The sequence below is a fragment of the Calliopsis andreniformis genome, chromosome 9 (genome assembly GCF_051401765.1).
Source record: "Calliopsis andreniformis isolate RMS-2024a chromosome 9, iyCalAndr_principal, whole genome shotgun sequence".
NCBI lineage: Eukaryota > Metazoa > Arthropoda > Insecta > Hymenoptera > Andrenidae > Calliopsis > Calliopsis andreniformis.
In genome coordinates, this window is record NC_135070.1 from 2,746,844 (window position 1) to 2,772,602 (window position 25,759).

The window sequence follows — 25,759 nt, forward strand, 5'->3', positions numbered from 1 at the left end:
AAATAGTTGTAATTAAATAGAAAGTAAAGCAACTTTTCTAGAGAATGCATCAGGATGCATCGTTATATTTAGAAAAATAATTACTACATATGTAGTTACACAAGTAGTTCATGCCAATTGCGTATACACTCTTAATTGAGCATAGAGTATACTCGCTGTTATTTTACAAGTCGATAGAAATAACACAACTATAAATTCTAGGGAATAATTTCTGAGGTCAGTGAGTTGGTGACTCGTTTTTTATTTGTTACATGCGACAGTGAAAGAAAAGCAAAGAATTTCAAGAAACAAAAGGAACCAATAAGCTTATACCAAAACACAGTAATGCTGTAGTCAAAATTTGTCAATTGTTTTTAATCGCTTTTAAATAAATTTCGAGAAATGTCTTCTACCCAAGGCTGCCAAAGAACTGATATTTAGGAATGTTTATCTCAGCAACTATTAGGTACAGTTTTCTCAAGGTTTACATATTCATTTATATACATACATGTATTTGAAGAAATCGTGCAAATTTTTTAATATGTAACCAAATTGAAATAATCATTAATGGCAAAGAGAAGGAGATAATAGAAGAAGATCATTGTTACTGACATTATGAAGATTATTCTTGTTACGTACGAGTATAAGTATAGCCAGGGCCTTACAGGAGACAAATTGAAAATGAACAAAGTCGAGGCATTCTAACGAAATGATAACGAGCTTCCTAACATAAGCTTTCGAATGTTTTAGTTTTTAAAACTTCAGTATTTGCCCTAAATTTTAAGAAAATGTGAGAATTGATTTCATGGAGATTTTAGACTAGATTCTTTTAAATTAGGCGCCTACTAACAACTTCGGTTAGACGATTTACCTGGAACCGATTACATTGTCTGTTTTAGAGAAGCGTGTGTTATCAACTTTTACAGGGGCATCTTTCATAGGAAACCATGTAATGTATCTGTTTCTTGAATCACTAAAAAGTTAGCCAGCCAATGTTTCTAATACGCGCCTAGTCTTAAGCTGTCTGTCTGGATTAGTCGAAACGTTCAAACCGTCTAATTGCCCAAGGCGCCAAAATTACATTCCCGACAGATCACACGACAGCGCAAAAACGATTAGTCGGCGCGTCACATCGTGCAAACGCAACCGCTAACCGCTATAGACGCTCTAGCTCCACTCTGCCAGTAGACATTCTTGCTCCGCGTCAAAGAATGTACGTATGCGTGTACGTCATTAGAGATAGCTATCTGCGGTAACGCTAAAAAGACCGTCGTCCCGAGCAGTTATTCGCATTTTCAGTAGTTTATTATGTAACTCCTTCAAATCGCAGCAAGTTTCGTTTCGCTCTGCCGTTTCCCAGTGACTCGAGACCGAGGCCCAGTCCCTTCGAGTTTGGACCTTCGCTACACTTACCCAGCTCGTGTCCGCAGAGGCTGCCAATCTATCGCCCGATTGACGCACTAACAAAGCCTCGAAGCTTAATTCTCACGAAGCACGTGTCGTTACAGCACGAAGATTCCAATTTCACGAAGTTTCGCGTCAGCGATTAGCCCCGTCAGGTCGGGTTCATTTCATGCACTATCACTGGCACCAGGGTCCACCCATGAGTAATGCCAACACACTCGCCATCGGCAAGAAAGTATTTCTAGCTGTGAAAGAATTCGCACGCGCTTCCTATCACCCGATCTCGATGCACAATGCTCCGCTGTTCGTACACGAGCGTCGACGTTTTTTCAGTTTACTCTGGGACAGTCGTTCCCTCTCGAAGCTCCGAGCATAGGCAACCTTCGGGCCGGGATCGCGAGGCGTCATTGGAACGCAGCCACGCGTAGGAAGGCTTCCGTCCTGCGAATCGACCGCAGGAAGAGCACTCTATTCATCGCGCGTTACGAAACCGCTGCTCTAGCACGCTAGAATCCGGAAACCGAGACCGCGACAGCAAACGCGAGCTACGTCGTCGACGAAAAAGAAACTGGCTCGCCGATATGGAGTCACGCGAAGGGTCCAACGTTGGCTGGACACGTGCGAATCCTCTCGTGATCCACTGTCGCACACTGTTCTATCTGCAGTGTCAACGCTTGAGCTTAACGACCAGGGAACGAACGAGAATGAACGCGTGGAGGAACCACGGCGTAGATCAATCGCGCGAGCTTAACGTATTAACTGCGTGTATACATATAAGTCGACTGGCAACGTAAGTGCGACATTGTCGGCGTGCTCGTACCAGTTAAACGACTGAATGGCTTCCGGCTGGTCTGTCGCTGCTCGCATATCTCGCACTCTCGGCCTTAGACGTCACCGCGTCCCAACGCATCACGCGACGATGCACCGCGGTGAAAGTTCGTTGTGACATCGTTCACTGTAGACGCGTCACTAGAGAACTATTATTTGGTGCACGATATACATTGCGAGTTTAGTGACCATGAATCGCGATGGGGTGCTTTGGGAGACCTTTATGAGGAACATGTCTATGACTACAGTTTGACAAATCGTTTTACTCGTCATCTTTGTCAATTGTTGTTAATTGTTCTGACAACTAACTGTTTTATTTCTACATTCTCAAAGATGAAGTATCCGCCGCACAGTTGAATATCTGCGAGGGTATAGAATTAAAACAATTGATAAGGTATTAATAATTGACATTAATCACCTGCAAAACTAGATTTGTCAAAATGTACCGTTCTCCGCTAACGAGATGAGGCTTAAAACCAATAGATCTATATTGTTGTCAGGACTCATCTTATTAGAAGAATTATACTTAATCCATTGTCATAGAAATTTTTTAAAGTTGCATACGTTATGGTTTATTTAGTTGTATAGTACTTATTTCGTGTCCACTTTAAACAAAATGCGTTATACATGTATAGGTCATTTTTCGCCATACTAATGCAACGTGGAAATAAATTAATAAAGACTTTTATTAAGAAATATAATATTAAAGAACAAATTGGAAACTGTTCTGTTCTCTAATCGGTTGTATGTCATCTACAACGGAATATTGTAACTTTACCGTATCGGTCGTATGTCGCATCTAAAATGACACGGAAACTTTACCGAATAAAACTTCAACCAAGCTATAAATTATATACAGGGCGTTCGACAACAGGTGTCAGTAATTATAAGGAATGATTCTACATATAAAAATAGAACGGAAATCAAGAATGACGAAATTGCGCTTGCAGTTTCATTTTAGAGTTATTAATTGTTGCAAAAGCGTCTAAAGATCGTGTGAAATATCTCTGTTTGGGACTTATTTCCCTGTCGGCGTGCATTAGATCAGACACAGCGAAATCAATAGAATAAGTTCTGAGTCGGACAAATTTCACGCGTATGTTAGGCATTTCCTCAACAATTAGTAATATGGAAACGAAGCCTCACATGCAATTTCGTCTGCCTTTATGTTTGTCTTATTTTAGCATGTAGAATTATGTCTTAAAATTTCTGACACTTGTCATTGAACAGTCTTCAACAAGGCTTTGTCCTAATGAAATATCGGACAACGATGAACTAGTTACGACAAATCCTACCGATGTCGATGAATAATGACCTATGTGAAAGCAGTGGTATTTAGAATGTAACACGTATAAATGTTATTTGTTTGCGTACTGTCGGTGTTTGTCGGTCGTTCGGATTTGTCGCATGTCGTACGTCCAGTTAGGAAACAGGGTTAAACGTGAAAGATTAATAAAGGTTAACATTTACTTGTAGACAGGCATTTTGGTTTTAATCATATACTATGAATTTAGGTCGTTATTCTGCTCGAATGGATTAAATTAATCAATTGGTTGATTATTACTAAATGATCATTACAAATAAACGAAGAAAGTATTTTCTTCTTTTTTCAATTTCTTCTTTTTTGCTAAATTCGATGCTTTAACAGAGCCTGCTGAAAAATTTGAAATATAAATACAAGATATCTCAAACCTGGTGATATAAGCGGAAAGTCAGTAATTCTACTTAAAAAATAGTCGTAAAAATATAGAATACATTTTTTTGATATTGTGCTTCGTTTTCGAGGAAATGGAGTTTGAATTATGATCGAGAGCAAGCACACGGAAGTACAGCTTTGGATGCTTGAAAAGTGCACAGCATAAAGGAACACTGACCACTGACTGTTTTCACAGTATGCTAAAAGCATTCCCCCTTTCCCGTTTACCCCTCAAATACCTAAAACTGTAGTTCGGTACACTTACACTTGGTCCAAATTCAAAGTCAATTTTCCCAAAAATGAAGCTTGATATCAAAATTTTTTATTCGATATTTTTATCTTATTTTATCGTGTAGAATTACCCTCTTTCAGCTTGTAGCACTAAATATGGGACACCCTGTATATAGGATGTTTGACAACAGGTATCAGAAGTTTTAAATGATGATTCTATATGCTAAATTAAAAAGAAAATCAAGATAGACGAAACGCGTTTGAGTTTTCTGAGAAAATATTTAAAATATGCGAGAAATGTGTCTGTTTTGAAGATCCATTCTACTGATATCGCTGCAGTTAACCTGATTAATGCACGCTGACAGTATATGTACAAAATAAGCCCCAAGTGAAACAGGTTTTACACGAATTTTAGCCTTTTTTGCAAAAGGTAATAACTCTAAAACGCCAAACACAATTTCGTCATTCTTGATTTTCACCCTATTTTGATATGTAAAATCATTCCTTAAAATTTCTGATACCTCTTGTCGAATACCGTATACTTTGTATTATGACAGTGAATCGTTATTATAAAGTAAGGAATTAATTATTGATTAAAATATAGTTAATATCTATTGATTGGATATTATTAGTTGGCTTAACTTCATCTTATTTTGTTATCGTGTAAATGGAGTAGAGGTATAGAGCCTGTAGAGAGACAGAAACATATTTGAGTATGTAGAATATTCTCTCATTAGAAGTTCATTAATGAATTCATTGTTTCGAAAGTTATTCCAAGGATAGAAATTTTGTTGATTGTGCATTATCGTGCACATGTTTGGCAAGATCACATTCCACGTGCTACCAGTACAGTAGCTAACTTCAGAAGTGTGTTGAACTATATGTATAAATCAGTTTACAGGCACAGTAGGTATATTTATTGTTTTAAAAACAAGGTATCAATGAAGATAATAAATTATTTAGTATGAAGTTTTTTGAGAATTGTAGTACCTCTAAAATTATAATAGTCGATATCCGCTAGTCGATATCTACAATCATTGCGATTGTTCCTTATATTATCTATGAAACATAATTTCAAAGAATTTTTATAAGCAGTAGTAAGATAGATTTTTCTCTACAACTACAGTAAATCCTTTCAAAACTATTGTAATATTTTCAAACACAATTTTTGATTTACTGTACAGCTTACTATGGAGCCTTACAAAACTTGCACTCGTCCAAGCAACCAATGATGTAGTTATAGTACTAGAGTAGCTAAAAAAACAACTAGCTGCATTTCTTTCATGATTGTTATCACATCAAACGAGATAAATGAAATCAAATTAATCTTTATGCGTGAGCAGTACTATTCGCGTCCCACAGGAAGTTCTCTGAAAAGCATTGCCCATAATGCTTTCCATGGGACTTCTCGTGAAACATGAATACGTACATGATACAACTTCTTTTACTCTGAAAAATCACTTGTGTGTGTCAGTCCTAAAGGAGTTCTCGTTCGTGTAAATAAAAAATGCAGTAATACGGTAACTTAAACGTCACGATTCGAGTAACTGAGAGTAGCGCTCGAGGGAGTTCTCTTGTGCTCTTATTCATAATATTGCGAGCTATCGTCTATAGATATTCGTGTTACATATATTTTCTAGTGTATATTAGCTTTTTTGGACACGTGCCGACCAATATCAAGAAAATACATTATCGATGATTGTGTAGACACGCGTCAACGTTCCTGTAAAATTTATGAGCGAATCTTCGTCGTGTATGACGCAGAGACAAAGTAATGAATCTCCTGATGATTTAAGTAGATAGTCATCCCAACGAAGGAAGAATCGACTCGTCGAGGTATTTTCTGTTCTCATTGACGCATCTATGATTTTCTAAGCAATCGTAAACTGAATCAATGAGAGCGACAATCTTATTACTTAGAATATTAAGAAGAATTTTTACGGATAATTTGAAGCTTAACCGTTTTTATAAACATTCTACCTACTACTATTGAAAAGTTTTGAGTCACTTTATAAATTAAAGGAAATGAGGACTATTATGTAAAACAAATGATTTTATTTATTTTATGTTTTACTATCGAATATAAGACAAAATTCTACTGACTTGTGCTTCGACTGTGTAATCGTACCGAGCCCAACACGTTGATACATAAATGGTTCTTAATTTTAGGTAACTAATTGTAAGATATCTGAGATTTTAATGTTATAATCGTCATCTTTACGAAAGGTCAGCTATTCAGAGTTAATGCGTTGCATTCCACCTCAGGCATTTCTAATTAAATGATTATTATTGATGCTTCGTTGAATATCAATAAAATATCGATAATAATGACTAAATTCACCAAAAATGTTATTACTTTGGCAGTGATTCCAATTTGAAGAAAAAAAAAGTTTAAACCATTTTTATATATATTCTACAATGCCCTCCTTCTTTTAGTTATCTATCGTTGTTTTTTTTGTTAACACTATTCATAATTGGGTACGTTAGTGTTATACACAATGATGTAAAAATTGTTAGGGTGGGTGGGTACCCGAAATCGAAGTCGGGGCTGGTATTTGAAAATTTGTAACATTCAAGTACCCGAATCTTGCGTTATCTATAACTGATTGGGAAAACATAATTGCAAGTGTTTCCCAATACTGGCAGCAATAGTTAGAAAATACCTTACTGTTCTTATCATGTTGTAACAGTCCCGCAAACAAAATTAATACCTGAAAAAATTGAGCAATTATGTTTTCTTCACAGTAATTTAAAATAAAATAGTTTTCATCTAACATATTATGAATTTTTTTCTTTGTTTGCGGATTTTTACAATCTGATTTCACGTACACAGAATATGTAAACATTTACTTATACAATTAAGCATTACTTGACCCGAATTCAATCTTTGGAATTGTTGTTAATCATTTTTACCTAAACTTAAATAGTTTATCTAAATATTTAAGAAGTATTTTCCCTAAGCTTAATTGACCCGAAGTTTTCGGGTACCCGAGTATTACAAACTTTCGGGTGCCCACCCTAAATCGAGAAAAATATCCAACCCGACTCGAACCCAGAATCTCTGGTACCCGCCCACCTCTAAAAATTATCAACCATATGTGAGTAACACATTATCGCAGGCAAAGCATTAAGAATATATATAGGGTGGAAATTATAAAGCGTTACAGACGAATATCTCCAAAAATATTGATTATACGCAAAAATGTGTTTCAAATGAAAGTTATTCAGCACCGAGAGGAATATTGTGTGGTGGGAGACAGTTTATTTTTCCCAGTGGACGCGCAAAGGTGAGGTGAAGATCACGACCATTTTTTCAAATGGAACCATTTTATTTTTTGCTGATATTATAGTTTATTTTAAGACGAATTTAGTGCTGAACAACTTTCATCTGGAACATTTTTGCATATAATCAATATTTTTGGAGATATTCGCCTGTAACGCTTTATAATTTCCACCCTGTATATATGTACTTACATATACATATCATGAGGGGACTTTAAACGTTCAGGAAAAAGAAAATGCGGAAAACATGTGTGGGACTATCCGTAACCTTCATCCGAGATAACGGAAAATGATGCATGGGCAGGAAAGCGGTGACGCAATTCGAAAGTGGAATTCATCAACGTGACGTATCGCACGTAGATCAGTTCTGTAGGTACACGACCGTGAACGCCTACAAACGTAGGTCACAGAGAACTGTGATTTGATACAAATATTTGTCATTGTCGATCGTGTCGAGCAAATCGTTTTGTTACGATATTACATATTACATATTATGTATGAAAAGATTCAAGCTGTGTAAACCTTTTTTGCGACAGAGTCGTCATGAGGCTGGGCAGTTCTGTACCGTTTTCGCAAGAACTGAATAAACTACAAGAGGAAGTGAAGTCGCTGTCGAAATTGAAATCTTGCCCGCGGGATTTCAAGCGTACTAGCGTGGAGAGATTATTCAGGATGGCGGAATTTATTTTAGATTGGTGTTCCTTCCGATTGGTATGTATTTTTCATCGTTTCAGTCGTTTTATTTGTCTTTTTGTTATAGATTTATTCAATGTATATTTTATATAAATTGATCTCTGCAAAAGAGATCGCAAGGAACGTATTTTTAAAATAATTACTATTGTCTCATGTATGATATTTACCTATTTTACAGTTTTAACATTAGATTTATTTACGTATATGTTTATAAAATATCCAAATATTTTTGTAACAAAATCGAGCTATTCTTTCGTTTTATTATTTATTCATCCGTCTGTACTTATATTATAAATAAAAAGTTTTTGCACTTTTGTCAACCATAAATTAGTTGAAAGAATTTAATGAATTTTCGATTTGTCCACGGAGAATCAGTCCCTGCTTGACTTTTATTGCACTTTGCAAGACACATTGTATATTTATTACTTGTTTGAGTAGGTAGAACAAGAACAGCAGAGTCTACAACAAGAAAGCGCAAGGCGGGGATCGAGCATGAACGTGGTCGGTTTGCCTGCTTCCGGCATTTCGGAGCACACGGAATGGCGATGGGCCAGGTCAACGAAAGCTAGTATTCCCACGAGGAGTTACTTCAAAGAAATCGCGGCCACGATCTTCGTGCCAACCACGTTGTTTCTCATTTTGGCTGCCTTACTCAGTACCATACTGTGCTTAAATCACGAGAAAATGTGAGTATGTGTATTACACAGGATCTGTTTTAAGTGCCTTCGAAGGCTATTCGAACACTTATATATAGTACTGTGGTGATAATCGCAACCATTTTTAAGAATAATCATTTTTTCTTTTTAATAAAAATCGGTGAACTATGATTACCATAGCGTCCAATAGCCAATTATACATATCTATTATAACAGCATTCTTTCAGCGAGGAAAACAGAATAAAAAGAACGCTACATAATTATTGTGTTATGAAACGCAAAGGTCATGCTATAACGCGGTCAACTACTAAATTACCGCATTTGATAAACGTCGTTTTTAATGCTGGAGATTCTATAAAAAAATTGGATATTAGAGAATTTTAGATAACACGTTTTAAGTGTCTATTAATTATGCTTATAATTTGGTTATCTCAACGAAAGATAATAGAATACTTTAACCTCTTTATCGCATCTAAGTTAATGGACTTAGACAATTTGTGCAATACATAGGTACTTTCTCTGTTTTCTCTTATACAGTCAGAAGATTAACAAAAGAAATAGATACTAAGTTGAAATTTAAATAAAACAGAACTTTCACGTAACACTATATTCACATACAGTTTTCTTTAAATACTTTATGTATAACAACTTTTTAAATTATAATTGTGATTTTGAGAGATCATGCAAATCAACATGTTTTTATACGCCGAGCTTCTTTATGAAAATGTCCTTTTTCTTCTTCTCAGCCTTTTTTGCTAAATTCGCTCAATTTTGAATATCGACATTTCATCTTTGATAAATTTCCAAGGTTGCTTCCGAGTAAAATTATCAAATTTGGCAAATTTTAAAACAAACAATAACTTTAAAACAAACAAAATTTTCCTCTGATAATATCTTCACAAATGCATCATTCAAGAGATGTCAGCTTCTGAACTCATAAGACTATAGGAATTTCGAACAACTTCAAAATATATTGTTTATTTTGAAAATAGTACTAATCATCATTCAATTTTCTTACTTAGAGTATTGTTGAGGAAAAAAATAAATAAAGTGTCTGTTAATAACATTTAACACACAATGTCAGCCAGCCACTCGTTCTCTGAGTGGCTTGTCACCTAGTTGGAAGCCATTATTTTGAACGAAATATATAAAAATTCCATTTTTATTTTTGTAGAGCAATAGAGGGGATAAACTTCAGTTATTGCGATATTTTGCGCTCCTACAATCTTATAACTTTCGAAGTCAATTTTCAAACATCCTTTGTTCAGAATTTTTTTTATTTTGAGGTCCTACATTTATATTTCCAGTTTGAAATTCAAAGTTACTGACATTAATGAACGTGTTATCTCAACTATTTAAAAAAATTGTTCAACTTTTCGTAACATTAGGCCTTCAAACCATTCCTTTCAAATACTAAAAGAACATTTTCACGTGACACTAAATCGTGACTTTTACGGTCGTAACAGCGGGTGTCGTGACTTCTCTCCTCGTGAAAACTAGAAGAAACAGTGAAACTTAATGCTATTACATTGTTGTACCGTGTCATGACGGCAAAAGTCATGACATTTAATGTCACGTAAAAATGTACCTTAAATATTCCATAATAGTTGGAACTAAAATTAAAGCAATATTTACAGTCACTTATTTTTTAACTTCCATTTTACTACTTTTTCGTTAAAGTGTCTTCGTTTTACCAATTTTCAATATATTTTTTCTGTATAATCACCATCATATCGATACTTTCAACTGATTAGCACAAATCTGAAGTGCCAATACTTTCTTTTATCGTCTTTTTTAACTTATTATAGAACTTTTATAACATAATAACTTCATTGTTATCACAAAAAGATTTGCATGATTTTCTCAAACTTATACAAATAAAAATATAAACTTTACAAACGTAAGACTTCATAGTTTTGAGAAAAAAAATTATTAAACAACATTGTTTCTAAGCAGCCTAAACTAGAGGACACTTTTAAGTCTTCCTAGGATATGAGAAAATCGCATGAATTGCATTATCGTGCAATGTCATGACAATAAAAATCACGATTTACAGTCACGCGAAAACGTACCGTAATTAAAGCGATGTAGTTGGGTCCCTCCGTAAAGCGGTGACAAGAGAGGCGACGTGTTTCGCGCGAAAAGAGTGCCAGGTGCATGGCTAGCCAACATAAATTTCTCTTGATACGTGCAGCGTAGAACGGCGACCGAAATATTTGTCATTCTACACGAACCACGTGTTCGAGGAATGAATTCCAACATGCGGCTTGTGCGTACAGTCAGGCAACCAACCTACATGCGAGTAGTAGGGGCGCTAAGACACGAGATAGAGGGGACTACTACGCACGGCTGGTTTCATTCATAAATAGCAAACGATATCTGGTCAAGTAGCAATGCCGACACGCCGAATGGCACGGTCGAAACGAAAATACGATCGTAGCGAACCGTGCTGGCTGGATAAGCGCAATCAACGCACGCTTGGTTAATTAGGGGGACGTAGTCTTGGCACTTGAAACGACCAGAGTCGATTGGATCGGTTAAAAGGCGATATGTAACACGTAATCACGCTTCGTCTATAGTTAACAATGAAACGTGACTCGCAATTAGAGACCCTTGCAAACTCCATTAACTTGTTATATTTCGGTAGGTACAATAAAGTTCATAAATCTAAAAGGAGAGCTTTTGAGTCAAACGTTTTGTCATAGTTTACATTTTACAAGATGAATACTATTTTGGAGTAATCGAGTTGGAGGATTGTACACGTGAATATATTGGGTTTAGACAGTAGGATATTGTTTAAAAATAAATGCAAGTTTGAGTACGCATATGGGGATGTCGAAAAAGGATTTAAACCACTGATTATTGTTTTATTCACATACAATAATTCTCATTTTATATTTTATTCGTCAAGTTGATTCACTGGTTTTTCTTGTGAAATCTTCTAACTCTGATAGCAAATGGGCGATACATGTTCCTCTTGTAAATTGAATTTTTCTTTTGATCAACACTGTATGGTTAAAAATTGATAGTATTGTTCACCTTTGAACTAAGTAGATTCTCAATTCAAATCATCTTATATACCTAATTTTAAATATTCACTTTTTAATTTCGTTACATTGATCTATCACGACATCAACCTATTGCCTTATGTGCAAGCAGGCAAAGAACTTGCTTTACAATATAAAAAAATTGAATATAAGAAATGATTAGTTTGTAGATTTATGTTTTACTCTACCAAGACTTTTTCTCTCCGTTTTTGTACGGTCAAGTTAAGCAAATTAAACCTTAACCAACAATTCTGAAACACCATGTATAGGTAGAGGAAGGAACGACCGGTTTTAATGGCATTACGGGAAGATGTTTGTACAACTGACACGGTAAATACGAGCTACGTAAGCGAACGTAATGATATTTATAAACAGAAACAAGTAAGCGATTTTTCCTTCAGGCGTACACGTGTAGTCCAGTCGCAGGTATAAATAGAAGAGGAGCTTCGGCATTTCGCGACCCGTTCTCCGGTGGCATTGATTAATGCACAGTCCACTTAATGTCGAAGTGTATCAGCGCTGGTCCGGATTTTCTACTCACAAGAAATCACGGATGAAGTCCAAAATATTGACTTCGCCTTTACCTACAATGGCGGTTGTCAAAAAAGATAAGTTATGCGAATCTTTATTGTCGTCCAACTCTTCGATGCATAGCTTCTAAATAGAATTTTCTGTATTATCCTTCTCTGAAAGCGAATCACAATTATAGCAATGTATACTGGAAGAAATACGAAGAAAAATACAACTTCGGCGCACTAAACTATTCTATTATAATAGTACGAAGCAATTTTGTTCCAGGAATTGGATGAAAGTGGGAGTGAACAGATTGTGTCGAAGACAAGTGAAATAGAACAGTGGTTTTCGCTTTCATTGATTGCGATTGCGAGGGAATACAAAGGCAGTAGGATCTTCTACGCAACAGTGATTCAGAGTAAAATGTGTAACTGTAATTTAATACTTTACATTTCTGTACTTTGTAAAGTCAAGATAGTGTTATTAACCTATTCTCTATACTTAAGAGTTTAGTATAGTACAATAAATTCTGTAACATTTAGTGACAGCTTTAATGGACATTAGCGAAACAGTTATTATTATAAATCCCTAGTTCTTAAATTAGAAAATTTAAAGATATAAATTAAATTGAATTTCACATCTTAAATTTTCAAGATATGAAAGAGGAGTAATTTATTTAACAACTGCTGCGAGTCATAATATTCTTAGAAGTCAGAAAGATGGAGTATCAAGAGAAACGGTTTGAGAACCAGTGCTATTTGTAACAGATTCTGCTCCCACTTCGAATGCAAATGCGTTTCGATGTAAAAAGAAGGATGAATCTGACGCGTAGGTGCGATTAGCTGACAAGTTGTTGCGCATAATTGTCAAACGGTCATCGTCAGGACTTTTTGCCTCGTACCTGGCACCCGCGGCTACGTAATACGATAATTCGATTCACAATTATCCGCATGATTGCGTCGGAGAAGGTGATTATGTTCTTCGCGGAACCAGTTGCAATATGATCCGTAAATGTTGCCTCTATTCTGCGAACAGAACACCTAATAGCCGTGTTTTCCTCTTCACAAAACGGCTATTGAAATACTACCCGAGGTTACCATCAGCCGCTTTAATCCACTGCCAGCAAGGATTTTCCCCATGCATATAGTTGCTCTAAGCTCTCTTTGTGATATTTGTGCCGAAATTCTGGACTGTTCAAGCTCAAAATCGTAAATACGTTTCATCTCTAAATCATTTTTTCGGGCAAGGAATGTAAATTATCTGAAGCGAGGATATCTTTTGTCAGATCTTGGCCTACAAAAATACTTCCATGTCTGAAATGTACATGGTTACCTTGTCATTCAAGGGTGTTGGGGCTCGCGATCTGTGCGCACGATCAAGGTAATCGCCATCAGACCGCAGATAATGCGGGTAAACGCGAAAACAGGAACAGGAGACTCACGTCATCGGGCGATATGACTCGTAAAAGGGACAAAAAAATAAGGAAAAATTGATAGCTGATAGTGCGCGTGGAATTCATTTGAATGATCAACCGCAGTCTCCGTGAAAACGTTTTTTTCAGCGTCCTTCCGCCTCTTCCCTCGCTACTTTTCTACTTCACAATGCTTCTTTTGTTCTCCCTTCCATTACTTCGACTTTACACAGTTTCTTTGTCTTCATAGGAACGATCCCGAATCCGACGTGTACTTCGATCAATTGTTTAACGTCTTCCTCGATAAGCCGGGAAGACCAGCAGTCAGGTATACTAGCGACATGAAAGCTAGATTAACACATTCGAGACTAGTGTATTGTCAAAACTGTTGTCAGTAGCCGACAACAGTTTCTAAGTATAAAATATCATTCAAATGCTGTGCCCACGGCTGACGAGAAGAGTTATCCACTAACCCAAAGAATGGGTCATCGGTCTCCAATGTGTTAACTCGTATGTACTAATCGTCCCGACAGTTTTTCACTAACGCGCTTAAGAGGTATTCAAAAATCTGCAGCAACACAACTTGACGTTTAAGTCCAGCGTGACTTCTCTAACAGTTTTATTGAACGCTTACTTTCTTGGGTTGAACGTATTAGAAGATTGGAGTGTATAGTTTTCTAATTAAGCGTTTCTGTTCCTGTGCTGACAGGGAGAAAAGAGAACTTTCACCGAGGGAAGGAGTTAGCAACAATAACATACAAATGGTTCAATATGCCGCCACTGAAAGAGGCACTTTGAAGTCACTGTCGGCTCAGCCTTCCAGTCCCAGCGATTCCTTACTCCGAAGTCCCAGGTACTTTATTTCAAATATTCAATACTAGCAATATTTGTTATAGATGAACACAAATTTTAAGCGAATAATGTTTCCTCAGAATCGCCAATGAACGTTGTAATCCATACGTTCGACCAAATCCTCCACCGTACATGGGACCAACCAATCTGTAAGTCTGATACTCTTGTTATCCTTAAATGGTGATTATTCTTAGTATTAATCATTCATTTCTCAGACCTGGGATTCGAGCCGATTTCTGACTACACGAGGAGCCAGCGAAGACGTGGTTTTGCTAAACAAATAGGCTGCTTTGCTATCACGATAGTGAGACAAATCGCAAACTCGTCAAGACTGGCTCCATTATTACTTCTACTCAGTGCTTCAGGATCAACGTCATATTTTGATGGCAGGAATGTGACGCTTGACGTTGCATGGAACGTGCATAAACCATCTTTTTTTCCCGTGTCGTGCATCACTGAAAGGATCTCATGATATATAGATGCAGTGAGTTAGTATTGTGTAGCTTATTTATTACAAATCAGTGTACATATCACTTAGAAATCTATTGAAAATGTAGCAATAAATTATGTCTAAAAAGTATTTACTACTACTAGTATAATACTTACCACTACTGTATTACAGTTTCAATACAAAAGATGTGAAAAATATTCTTCCACTTAAATCACTGAAACGAAGTTTTTATTTTCTCATTATTACCTTATAGGGAGTTTCCGGTTTAAAGCTTTAAAAAATTTGATTTTTTTTAGACATTCCTTTTCTACGATTTTTCGAGAATACGCAGTTACAAGGAAATTTCAAAATTCTAAAAATGACTAAAGTCATAAGCTTTAAGTAATAGCTCCCACGTAAGTTTGATATTAGCGGCTCAACTTTAAACACGTTTTTTTCAAACATCATTTTTCAAACTGGTAAGACAAATATTTCAGAAATTAATCGATCAATCTAAATGTATTCTTTTTTTTTATAAATTTACTCCCCATCTTTAAGGAGTATAGAATTGTGAAGAAATTGGTAAAAAATGATGTTTGACTTTAAAGTGTCAGAAAATGATAAAATAATTTTTTTTCTCTTTCGTAGGTTCATTGTCTCGAAAATTTCATGTGGTTTATAAAAATATTCCATGTTTTTATTATTCAAATTTACGGTCGAAATACTTCCCGTGCCACCGTTCAAAGAGAATTTTTCGAAGACTTAGACTAGGCTATGAAACATGACACGGACGCTCTTAATACTCGCATAAAATAAAAAGTATACAACTTTTTATATGTTCAAAAAATACACAATGAAATGTCAGACATCACAGATTATCATTTTATTCAATTTGTTATAGAAAAAATTCTAAAAATGACCTTATTTGTAGCCTTCTACGCGGGAATCTCCCCTTATTCCGAGTTTCGAGAATATGATTAACTCCACACTTCCATCTTTTCTTTTACGTTTTTTTTTTTTTTACTTTTCAATCTCTGATAATACAAATACGAATTAAAAACTTAACTTCAGAAGCACACTGCTCAAACTCACAATGACCAGTACTGATAACCTATCCTAAGATTATAACGAATGAAGACTGTAAATAAAAGCAAGGACATTTTAAAAGTCCTGCTACCATATAAAGAAACTATGAAAGATGCGATGTCTTAATTCGTGAAACTCAGAAAAAATGATTTTAAATTTGAGGAATTTGCGGAACAGCAAATTTCTATGCCACCTTTTGTTTATCCTAACATTCTCCAATTATAATTTCAATTCTTTTCACTTTCTTCTTCCAAACAGAAGCGACCTAATTTTTTTTACCTTTAAATGTCTACCTCTGCTTATAATCTTGTCACTCACCGTAACCTGATGTTTATTCGAAAACCTAACCTTCACGGCGGTCGCGCGTGCGTCTCAAAGAACCATGCTTTGCACGCCAATTTTTTAACAGTTGCCTTGTCAAACGATCTCGAATGTGTATTGGGGCGAAATTTTTCGACAGCGGATAATTCGTTACCGGGGACAGGGCTAATACCTAAAGTGTGATCACTTGATCAATCCTCTTCAAGATTTTTCAAGTTATGGCTGGCATTGTACCACTGTCTGGCAGATCTGGTAGAAAACAATGGACACTGCACGGTAACGTAAAACAATTTCGCTGTCAGCTTTGTCTAAAAACTTTCAATTACGTATCGCGAGAAACAACTACGAACGATTCGTGTTATTTTCGCACGAATATCGCGGATATTGAGAAGTGTCAGTCAACCGTTGTTCTGTTCCGTGAAGAAACAAGTGTTTGACAGTTGGCAAATCGATATAAAGAATGCTTAATAATATCATTTTGACGTAACTTCACATTAAAGTGTTGATTTGTATTTAAAAAGAAGTGAATTCTGAGTTACATATTTGAAAGAGAATTTGTAATTGAAATGATTAATAATGATAGTTAAGAGTATCAATCAATTTTCAAAAGATTAAAGTTTACATAATTTTAGATGGACCAAGAGGATCTCTCAGAAGATTGCGATCTCAGCTAGCTGAGGATGGTTGTCCAGAATCTCAAGTGGTTTTAGCTAAACAACTTTTGGAAGAAAGATGTGGTACAATAACAATTTTTATATAATTATACATAAACATAATATTGTAATAGCAGTTTAATTTATTTATCTAATATTTTACTCCGTCTGTGTACAAAATATGAATTTAGATCTGGATGTGGATAAGGAGGAGAATGCAAAATTAGGTGTGTATTGGCTTACGAAAGCTTCAGAGCAAGGAAATTTAGAAGCAACAAATATTCTTAGGAAGTGCTTAGCAACTGGCAGAGGTATTACGGAGCACAATTATTATGATGTAAAAAGTTGTCTTGATATGACTCAAGATGAAAAGTTGGCTAGAAGAGCTGCAAGAGAAATGTTTACTAGGTACAAGAATTTAGATAACAAAGAATTAATAGTGCAATATTTGAATACATGCATATCTATAATTATTATATATTTCATAGTCTCTCAAATGGTGAAGATTTTATCACAACAGAGCAGCTACAAAGATGTATGAGAGATTTAACAAAATCTTCTAATAAAGCAAGTTGTTCTTATACAAATAATGTCTTGCACAATAACTTGCAGAAGAATCTAAATGATATATCAACCGATAACTTTCCAAAAAATGGGCTTCCTGAAGAATCAGTACCAAAAAAAGATGAAGAAAAAGAAAATGATGTACATGGTAAATCAGTATTTACAATTTAGCTTTTTTGTACGTAAAAATATCCATTTATCTGTTGTTATCTTTTAAATTATAGACTGGTCAGATCATCAAGGAGAAAAGATCACAGAAGCGGCACTGGTTTCTGCCGCAGCCAGTTATGCTCGTGGGATGCTTCCAATTGTTTCTCATGCTTTATGTATGGTAGATCCATCGCAGATAGCACTGGATACCATACCATTGTTTCAAAGACCTCTCATTCATCCTTTAGCTTCTTTGAAACGGCTCTATATTTGGTTGATAGAAACATTAGGCCAAAGGGCAATGTCAATTAAAAAAGTACTTTTTACATCGAATATTCATATATTATTGTTGCTTCTACTGTATTCATTGCTTGGAACAGAAAGTCTCATACTCTTCATACCAATGGCTCTGTATTATTTATCTTTTGTGGTGATGGTTATTGCTACTTTTCAAATGCTACAACGAAAACGCGAATTCAACAACTTCCGTGTTTGGTCGGGGTTATTTCTAAGTTATTCAGGCGGTAACTTAAATCCAGAAGAAGCAGAATATCAGTTTTGCTGCAACAATCTCAAACCTTATGGTCACTTTTTTCTAGCTTTATTAATGAATCTGATGATCTATCCTGTCATAGCTCATCAGTGGACACCTCAGTCTGAATTCACCATTATAGCAATCGCTTTAACGTTAATAACTTTGTTAAATTTTATGTGGAAAGATTCGTCCAGATTTCCAGACTTCTTAGCACTCTTTAGTTTTGGTGTTCACGTTCTTGCTAAATATCCGTACGAAACGGACATTGTAGTAGCACAAGGATGGAGGTTTCTGGACATGAAGGTGCCAACTTTCGCCTCCTATGTAGTTGGGAATGGCATCGAATTTTGTTTAAATTTTCGAGCTGTTTTCTATCTCTTGATCCCAGCGGTATTCGCAAAAATGGCTGCTAGAGATAATTGGCGAGGCACTTATCAAACTTTAATACCCCATTGTGTCACTCTGAGCTGGTGGCAAATAGCAATCTTCAGCTCACAGGGTGCGACTTGGTACGGTCTAATCAGAGGTGCTCTAGCATTAGTCGGCATGGTTCTCTTTTTACCACTTGCTGGCCTAGCTTCTATCATTTTACCCATCGTGGCTACTGCTAAATACTTATCAGAAAGCGACCTAGCCATGAGGATAGCTATCACCGCTTTACTTGGAGGAATGCCATTCCTTGCTTCGTGGTATTTGAGAAAAACGAGAACCCCCAGATTTAACTGGATCATTACAGTTATCCAGGTAAATCTATTACTACTACATTAATTCAGTAAATCCGTATTTCCAAACTTGCATTTATAGAATTTTAATTGTTACATGAACTTGCAGTTGATTATGGGTATCGGTGCTGGCATGTTCTTGTCTTGGCCAATCATCATGGAATACAAACAAGAAGCAGAAACATACGAAGGTATTTCCACGTTATCTTGGGAGCAATACCAAAATCATTGTCATCAGCCTGCGTGGGAAGAATTGTCATCCAAAGCTCAAGTACAAATTCAGTGCGCCGATTTGGAAGGAATATTGGTCTCATGGGAGGGATACGTAACTAATGTCAAAGTGAAATCAATAAAAAATAGCATCGCCTCGATATTCAATAAGTTACCTGACAGTATGAGAAATGCAATTAGTTGTATGTACGGCGAACCATATGTAAATAACTGCGATTTAGGCGATGAATTACGGCAAAAGAATTGCAAACATTTTGCAAGCATTCAAAGACGAAGAAACAAATGCCATTTTCCCTCTTGGAATCGACACGAGTTTGAAATTTCGGTTAAGATGAAGAGTGGTATGTGGGGGAATAACGCGGAAATTTCACTTGTAGCAGATCATTCATTCACTAACTTTAGTTTGAACATATATCCAGGGGATAAAATTTGGTTTTCTGGCATGCTTTTGAACGATGATTTGACGGGAGAATCATTGCTCGGTGGTGCCAAACCGCAAATTGAGTTGGAAGAAATTGGTTGTCTCGCCTGTCATTCCATCGACTTAAAATCTTGTAAACGCTATAAATATCACATAACGCTGAGTTCAATCTTCAGCGACCTTTGGCTAGGTCTAAAGACTGTCTTGAATTTTTTGTTTAATCCCATCGTGATGTTCAAATAATTACCTCCGGCGATATAAAAAATGTAAAATGTATATTGAATCATGGCGTTATTTCTTTTGTGAAAATTAAGATATATATTGCATTGAGATTCTTTAGATCTTTGTAAGAGTTGGAATGCAGGAAAGGAGAGAACTCAGTATACAACAGAACAAAAGAAAAATTAGGGAAAGAGATTATTAAATGTCAGCTCAGTATTCTTGAATTCTTCTGGATTTTTAGATATTAATGTCTTTCAAAACAAACTTGTTGTTTAGTTTGTTTATTAAATTGAGAATTATTATTTAGAATTTAGACCATGTAAAAAGAAAACGTAGTTTTTTTAATCGTTGCATACGTGTATGTAAGTTTAATAGGAATGTACAAGCATATTTTGATGTTACCAACGCCTCAGGCATTAGAAATTCAGTAGAAACTCATAAAATGTACCTACGTCAAAGAGTACACTTATATGATATACATATGTATATTTTAAGATTGACATATTTTCGTATTACTGCCAGTAATAGAGACAAATGCGCTTAATATTTTTCTATTCCGTTTACGGAAACTCGTAAGAAAAAGGGGCATAATCTCCTTGGTCTTATTTTAATGCAATAGTGAACAAATATTACATCAGTTTTTGTATATTAAATTTTATCGAGGAACATCATTCGCATCTAAATATAAAAAACTTAATTTACACGTTTAAGAACGACGTATCTACTATCTACAACGAATGTGATGTGTGTACCTAATATTATATCAGTTTCTTAGTTAGGAGTCATTATATTTTCAAAATATTTTGACATTGACACCTATACGAATTACGATGGAATCTCAAAACTATAATATAGTATTGAAATATCTTTGCTCTTGTGAATGTCATAAGTATTATATGTATTTGAAGAACTAGTAAAATTGATATATATGTTTAGGCGTTAAAGATCATTGTTAAGGAAAATCCATGTTATGTGTTTAGAGTTTGAAAGCATAAACAATTAAAGTATAAAATATCTCATAAGTATCTAAAGTATTGACGATAGTTATTTTACACGTCATATCAGGACAATAGAAAAAAGTTCTATGAGACAAAAGACAAATATAGATGTGCCTTGATGTTTTCTGTTCGAGTAAATGATTTTCTTATTTATAATAAAATATATTTTAAAGTAAATATATTGTTACACTAAATGTTTTGTTGAGATATCTTACAAATTTACAGGATATACACAAATTTATTTTTTTTTTTACAATTGTTTATGTTTCCTTAAAATAATGAATCCTTTTTTATACAATTTAGTACATATTTATTTCGTATTTGGCAACAAACCACGTACATACATTATTTCAATGAATGATAACATTACACTTTTTAACAAGACAATCGTTTATTTAGAGATTTTGGTTCCCTTTATTTTAGTTATTGTATAAAAAAGAGTTGTACAGTACGAAATCACTCTACAACTATTCCATATATCGATAATGTTCCGTTCATTTATATACAAATATAAAATTTGCATTCATAAAGTCTTTTCGATTATAATCCATGTATATTAAAGATAAGTCAAGGTGAGAAAAACGCTTTTATCGAAATCCATTGTCATTCCAAATTGGAAATTGGAAATTGGAAATTGGTTTCTCTAATCGGATGTCCCACCCGCGTATATGATGCTTCATTAAAATACTGCAAGTTCCAGACTTACTATAAATTACTTAGTCTTCTATCCTTCACTTTTGGAACACATTCATCATTATTGCTCGCAACAAATTCATAGAAAAATGTTAAAATTCAAGCTGCATGTGTAATGTAATTCTCATTTATATGACCTATCTATTGCAAAAATATGGACACCCGACTGTGTAAAATTTATCTCTTACAATAATCCAATAATAAACATTTACTGAACTTAAGTCTAGAAAGAGTCATTGCAGCAAATTAAGAGCATGAAAACTTTGGTAAAGGAACTCTGTACTACGCACGATTATCTTTTTAGGACCAGAGCAATAATTAGCCTAACCCGACATGCTTCATAACTGCTGCAACAATTTCTACATTATTATTATCGTTTAATCGTATATATATTTCTCCTGTTAAAATATTTTTCCAGTGTTATTTTTCCTGAAACGGAAATAATGGCTGATACGTTAACAATCGCTTGTTATATTAATATCCAAAGAAACAGTCTTATGAACACTTTACAACTAGTTCGTATTTTACAGAAAGAACATCCGATGTAAACGAGAAGTTTAAAGCAGAACAGCATTTGATATATCGGGATTTTAATAAAAACGTTTCCTACTATTTTCTTGATGCTTTTGGTACCACATAATTGCTATTACAATACAGGCGATTATTGCAAGCGCACCCACCAACATTAACAGGAAGAACATTATTCTGCTTAACGCAGATTGCTTTGGATCATCTATGTGTTCTGCAAAAAAAAAAAAAGAAACATTTCATGAAATTAAGTTCCAAGTAAGTCAAATATGTATATTTTCTGTTATCGTACCTCGTGGAGCTTCAAAATATGCAGCTGATGGTAGAATATTGGATCTATCTTCTTGATCTTTAGGCTAAAATTGAATATAATGTATTATTAAGGATATTACTATGTACTATCATTAATTTTCATGACACATGAAATACTATATGAATACTAATATGAATACTTACATCATCTGGTAAGTCCAATTCAAACAAACGAATTGACAATATATCATGATTGTCAGATAAGTCTCCTGTTGTTGCAGAGACTCCAAAGTAATAACCCGTAGGTAGTTTTACATTCTTGACAGAGAAGCATTCCGTCCATGCAGCTTTATTTGCGACATCTATTGATACTATATTAAAGAGAATATTGTTGAAAAAAAGCTTATAATAAACTCAGTTCTTTATATTATAAATTAGATTAATATCTGTCATACAGTTTTATCCCATGCTTGCTTTAAATAAGAAGCTGTAGAGTAATTTTCACAACTAAGAACAAATATCTTTTTTTTTATTAATTTTCATGCAAATTTGGCAGATAATTTGGAAACACAGATAATATAAGTTATGAAGAAAAAAAAAGCAATCTATAATGATATGAAAATAAAACAAAATGAGATTGATAGTGAATAGTGCATGAAGAGATGAAAAAATACCACTTGTTGAAGTAGAAGTACTCCATGATGTAAGCCAGGAGGCCTCAGGGTAAGACCTCACTGTAATGTTAATGTATACGACACCACACAGAATAGTATAGATGCATGAACATCACAACTATAAATATTTGTTATCTACTTTAAAGTATTACATACAGATAAGTTGAATACATATCTAGTAACATGTTGAATATATAATTTTTATGGTAATGTGAAACAACAAGTATTAAAACAAACAAAATTAAAATAGTTATTGGTTAACAGGCTTGGTTTTTATTAATACTGTATGCAGTTATATAATGCTGTTTGTCATGCTCGTAACTTTTTGTGCTTCACATTTACATTTGCTTACCAGTTAATGTATCTTTTTGATATAGTATAGCAATGTGTGTATCATGTTCTAAATTCCTAAATTTTGCTTCACAGCCTGCTAATTGTGTATGTGTTCCATCACGATCATGATCATAATGCAAAGAACCGTTATTGACCATAGCAGAAATGTAAGGATGTTGATGCTGTTAAATTTAAACAAATAATATAATTGAACTGTATCACCTTAGGATTCAAACAACAGATTTTTTAATATTGTACATACATTATGAGGACCATTATGGTTACTATAGGTATCTAAAATTACAGCCAATCCTTGGAAATAATCTTGATTTCCAAATACAGGACCTGGTTTCATTCTCTCTTTTGCATACCAAATAGCAAGACCATCGCCAAACAAATCTCTTCCTTTTCCATGGACTTTAAAGTGAATTTGTAGTTCCCAATTTCTTACATGGCAGGGCTGAGTTAATAAAATAATAAAAAAGAAAAATGTCGCTAAATTGTATTTATGTGCATAATATATTTTGACGATGCAATAACAAGATGAAACTTACAACTGCATTCCATATGGCACCTTGTTTACTTTGCTGATCTGGTGTTAATCTTATGTAGTTATTTGTTACCATTGTACTGCCCAAAAAATCCCAATTGGGTATTGTCATTCCAGATCCTAAATATATGTATATATTACTTTTATTAAATGCAAGAGTCAGTTATTTTTATAGTAAATTTATGTTAAAGAATTCATTGATATCCTAAGACCAGGTTCGAACTTTATTATCGTTAAATTGCCTTATTATTACAAAAAAGGGAGGCAAGATAACAAAGTAACCTTATAATCTTTTCATTATAATAGAGTTTTGTATTTTAGCAGAAAAATTTAAGTTGTAGGTGTTTAATTTGAACCCCGAAAGATTACACGTCACGACATTCCACGTTATCCAATGTAATATCTAAGAAACCTTCGAAAATTCACTTACCTTGATATGGTCTGATCAAAGAATGTTCTCGTTTCATATAATCTTTTGTGTTCCATTCTGCGCACACTAATTCTAGTACACTAACAATTACCAGATATATAAATGCCTTCATTTTTATGTCCTTCAATTACTAGAATACGACTAACAACACTAAATATCTTGGTTTGCACCTAGATCATTACAACGCGTAATTCACAAAACGCACTGTCGGAATCATCACGATCATGACATCGCTCTCGACTCTCGACTCTCGACTCTCGACATCGAACTTAGCTAGTTACTAAAATTGAACAATTTAGCCAGCAGCAAAAGCAAAATGTTCCTTGAAAGCGTATCTAGAAATTTAATTGAAAGACATCTATGTATTTTTAGTATAAATTTTCATTAAAGATTTAGAATTCATCATACATATATTAAGTTAATTAAATTAATTAAAGTAATTAAAATTGTATAAATTAATTGAAAAATGTAATTAATTTCAATGATTAATTTCTTACGTAAAATTTCTACGAAAGTGTGGCGAATTCACATGTGAAGTGATGTCAGCGCCATCAGTGAAGGCGAGAGCAATTAACAGACGCGCCAAAAAAGCAAGGTTGTGCATGAGCGAGTCTGTGTAGACTAAAAAATAGTTATCTTTGATTTTATTAAGACCGATTGTAAGACTAAAATATACATGTTGAAGTGAAACTTTGCATGTTTAATGCATACTTGTATCTATGATTTCAAGATTAATTTCACCATAAAAGTGAAACATTTCATTTGGAACTAACATTTTGAGGATGTTCGAAGAGTTTGAATCTGCGCGCCTACATCATTATTCGGCATGCAGATTACAAAATAAAAACTATTTTTTGCTCTTGCGGATGAGGAGCATATTACATAATGAATTATAATACTTTGACAAGCGTTCTGAATTCTCAGATTATAAATAAATTAATAAACAAGATTTGTGATTATTTATTAAATAAGCGTTTAAAGAAGTTTGTAGCAATAGATAAACAATTTTGGTGCACGATAACGATGCATATTAAATTCTGGAGTCCCTATAATAATGTAATGCCCACAAATGGCGAATGTATTAACAAATAAATAATTTTTTTTAATATACATCAGTTTATTTACAATAAATATACAATTACAACAAATAAACAATTTTATTACATGCTAGCATTACATAATGAATACTACTGATCTTAAAAAACTTTCAGGTTTCTGAATTTTAAGTAACATAAGATAGAAATAAATGTTTATAATATTCTATTTTTCAATCATTTAATATAATTTTTAAAACGCTCATTTAAAGACAAGTAACGGATTCATAGTTGCATACTAAACTGCGTCGTAAATTTATAGCAACTCTAGTCTATTAAA

General features: G+C 34.4%; 3 protein-coding genes across 7 annotated transcripts in view; 2 read left to right on the forward strand and 1 right to left on the reverse strand.

The window, feature by feature from the left end:
* Scgalpha (sarcoglycan alpha) overlaps positions 1–16,099 on the forward strand; it is a 31,178-nt gene extending 15,079 nt beyond the window's left edge. For 2 of the 4 annotated variants that reach the window (XM_076384137.1, XM_076384138.1), the window contains exons 6-11: positions 7,957–8,131; positions 8,552–8,799; positions 13,991–14,068; positions 14,450–14,593; positions 14,673–14,741; positions 14,808–15,248. In XM_076384137.1, the coding sequence (XP_076240252.1) occupies positions 7,957–8,131; positions 8,552–8,799; positions 13,991–14,068; positions 14,450–14,593; positions 14,673–14,741; positions 14,808–14,832 (739 nt within the window). In that variant the 3' untranslated portion in view covers positions 14,833–15,248. Of the gene's footprint in view, positions 1–7,956; positions 8,132–8,551; positions 8,800–13,990; positions 14,069–14,449; positions 14,594–14,672; positions 14,742–14,807; positions 15,249–15,339; positions 15,439–15,670 lie in introns of those variants that run through there. The other 2 variants (XR_013002523.1, XM_076384139.1) reach the window with 2 other exon arrangements.
* Positions 16,100–16,401: 302 nt separating this feature from the next.
* On the forward strand, positions 16,402–21,135 carry Wfs1 (wolframin ER transmembrane glycoprotein wfs1). Of its 2 annotated transcripts, XM_076384124.1 has the most exons (6): positions 16,402–16,705; positions 17,062–17,166; positions 17,274–17,490; positions 17,571–17,794; positions 17,871–19,075; positions 19,163–21,135. In XM_076384124.1, the coding sequence occupies exons 1-6, from the start codon at positions 16,648–16,650 to the stop codon at positions 19,946–19,948; spliced, it is 2,595 nt and encodes an 864-aa protein (XP_076240239.1). In that variant the 5' UTR covers positions 16,402–16,647; the 3' UTR covers positions 19,949–21,135. The 2 variants fall into 2 exon arrangements, with proteins under 2 accessions (XP_076240239.1, XP_076240240.1); XM_076384125.1 differs by lacking the exons at positions 16,402–16,705; positions 17,062–17,166 and having other exon boundaries at positions 17,301–17,393; positions 17,456–17,490.
* LOC143182853 (vesicular integral-membrane protein VIP36) lies at positions 21,122–24,625 on the reverse strand. Its single transcript, XM_076384142.1, has 7 exons — positions 24,386–24,625; positions 23,960–24,075; positions 23,668–23,865; positions 23,425–23,587; positions 22,603–22,769; positions 22,439–22,502; positions 21,122–22,360 (listed from the first exon to the last, which is right to left on the reverse strand). The coding sequence occupies exons 1-7, from the start codon at positions 24,495–24,497 to the stop codon at positions 22,209–22,211; spliced, it is 972 nt and encodes a 323-aa protein (XP_076240257.1). The 5' UTR covers positions 24,498–24,625; the 3' UTR covers positions 21,122–22,208.
* Positions 24,626–25,759: the final 1,134 nt, after the last annotated feature.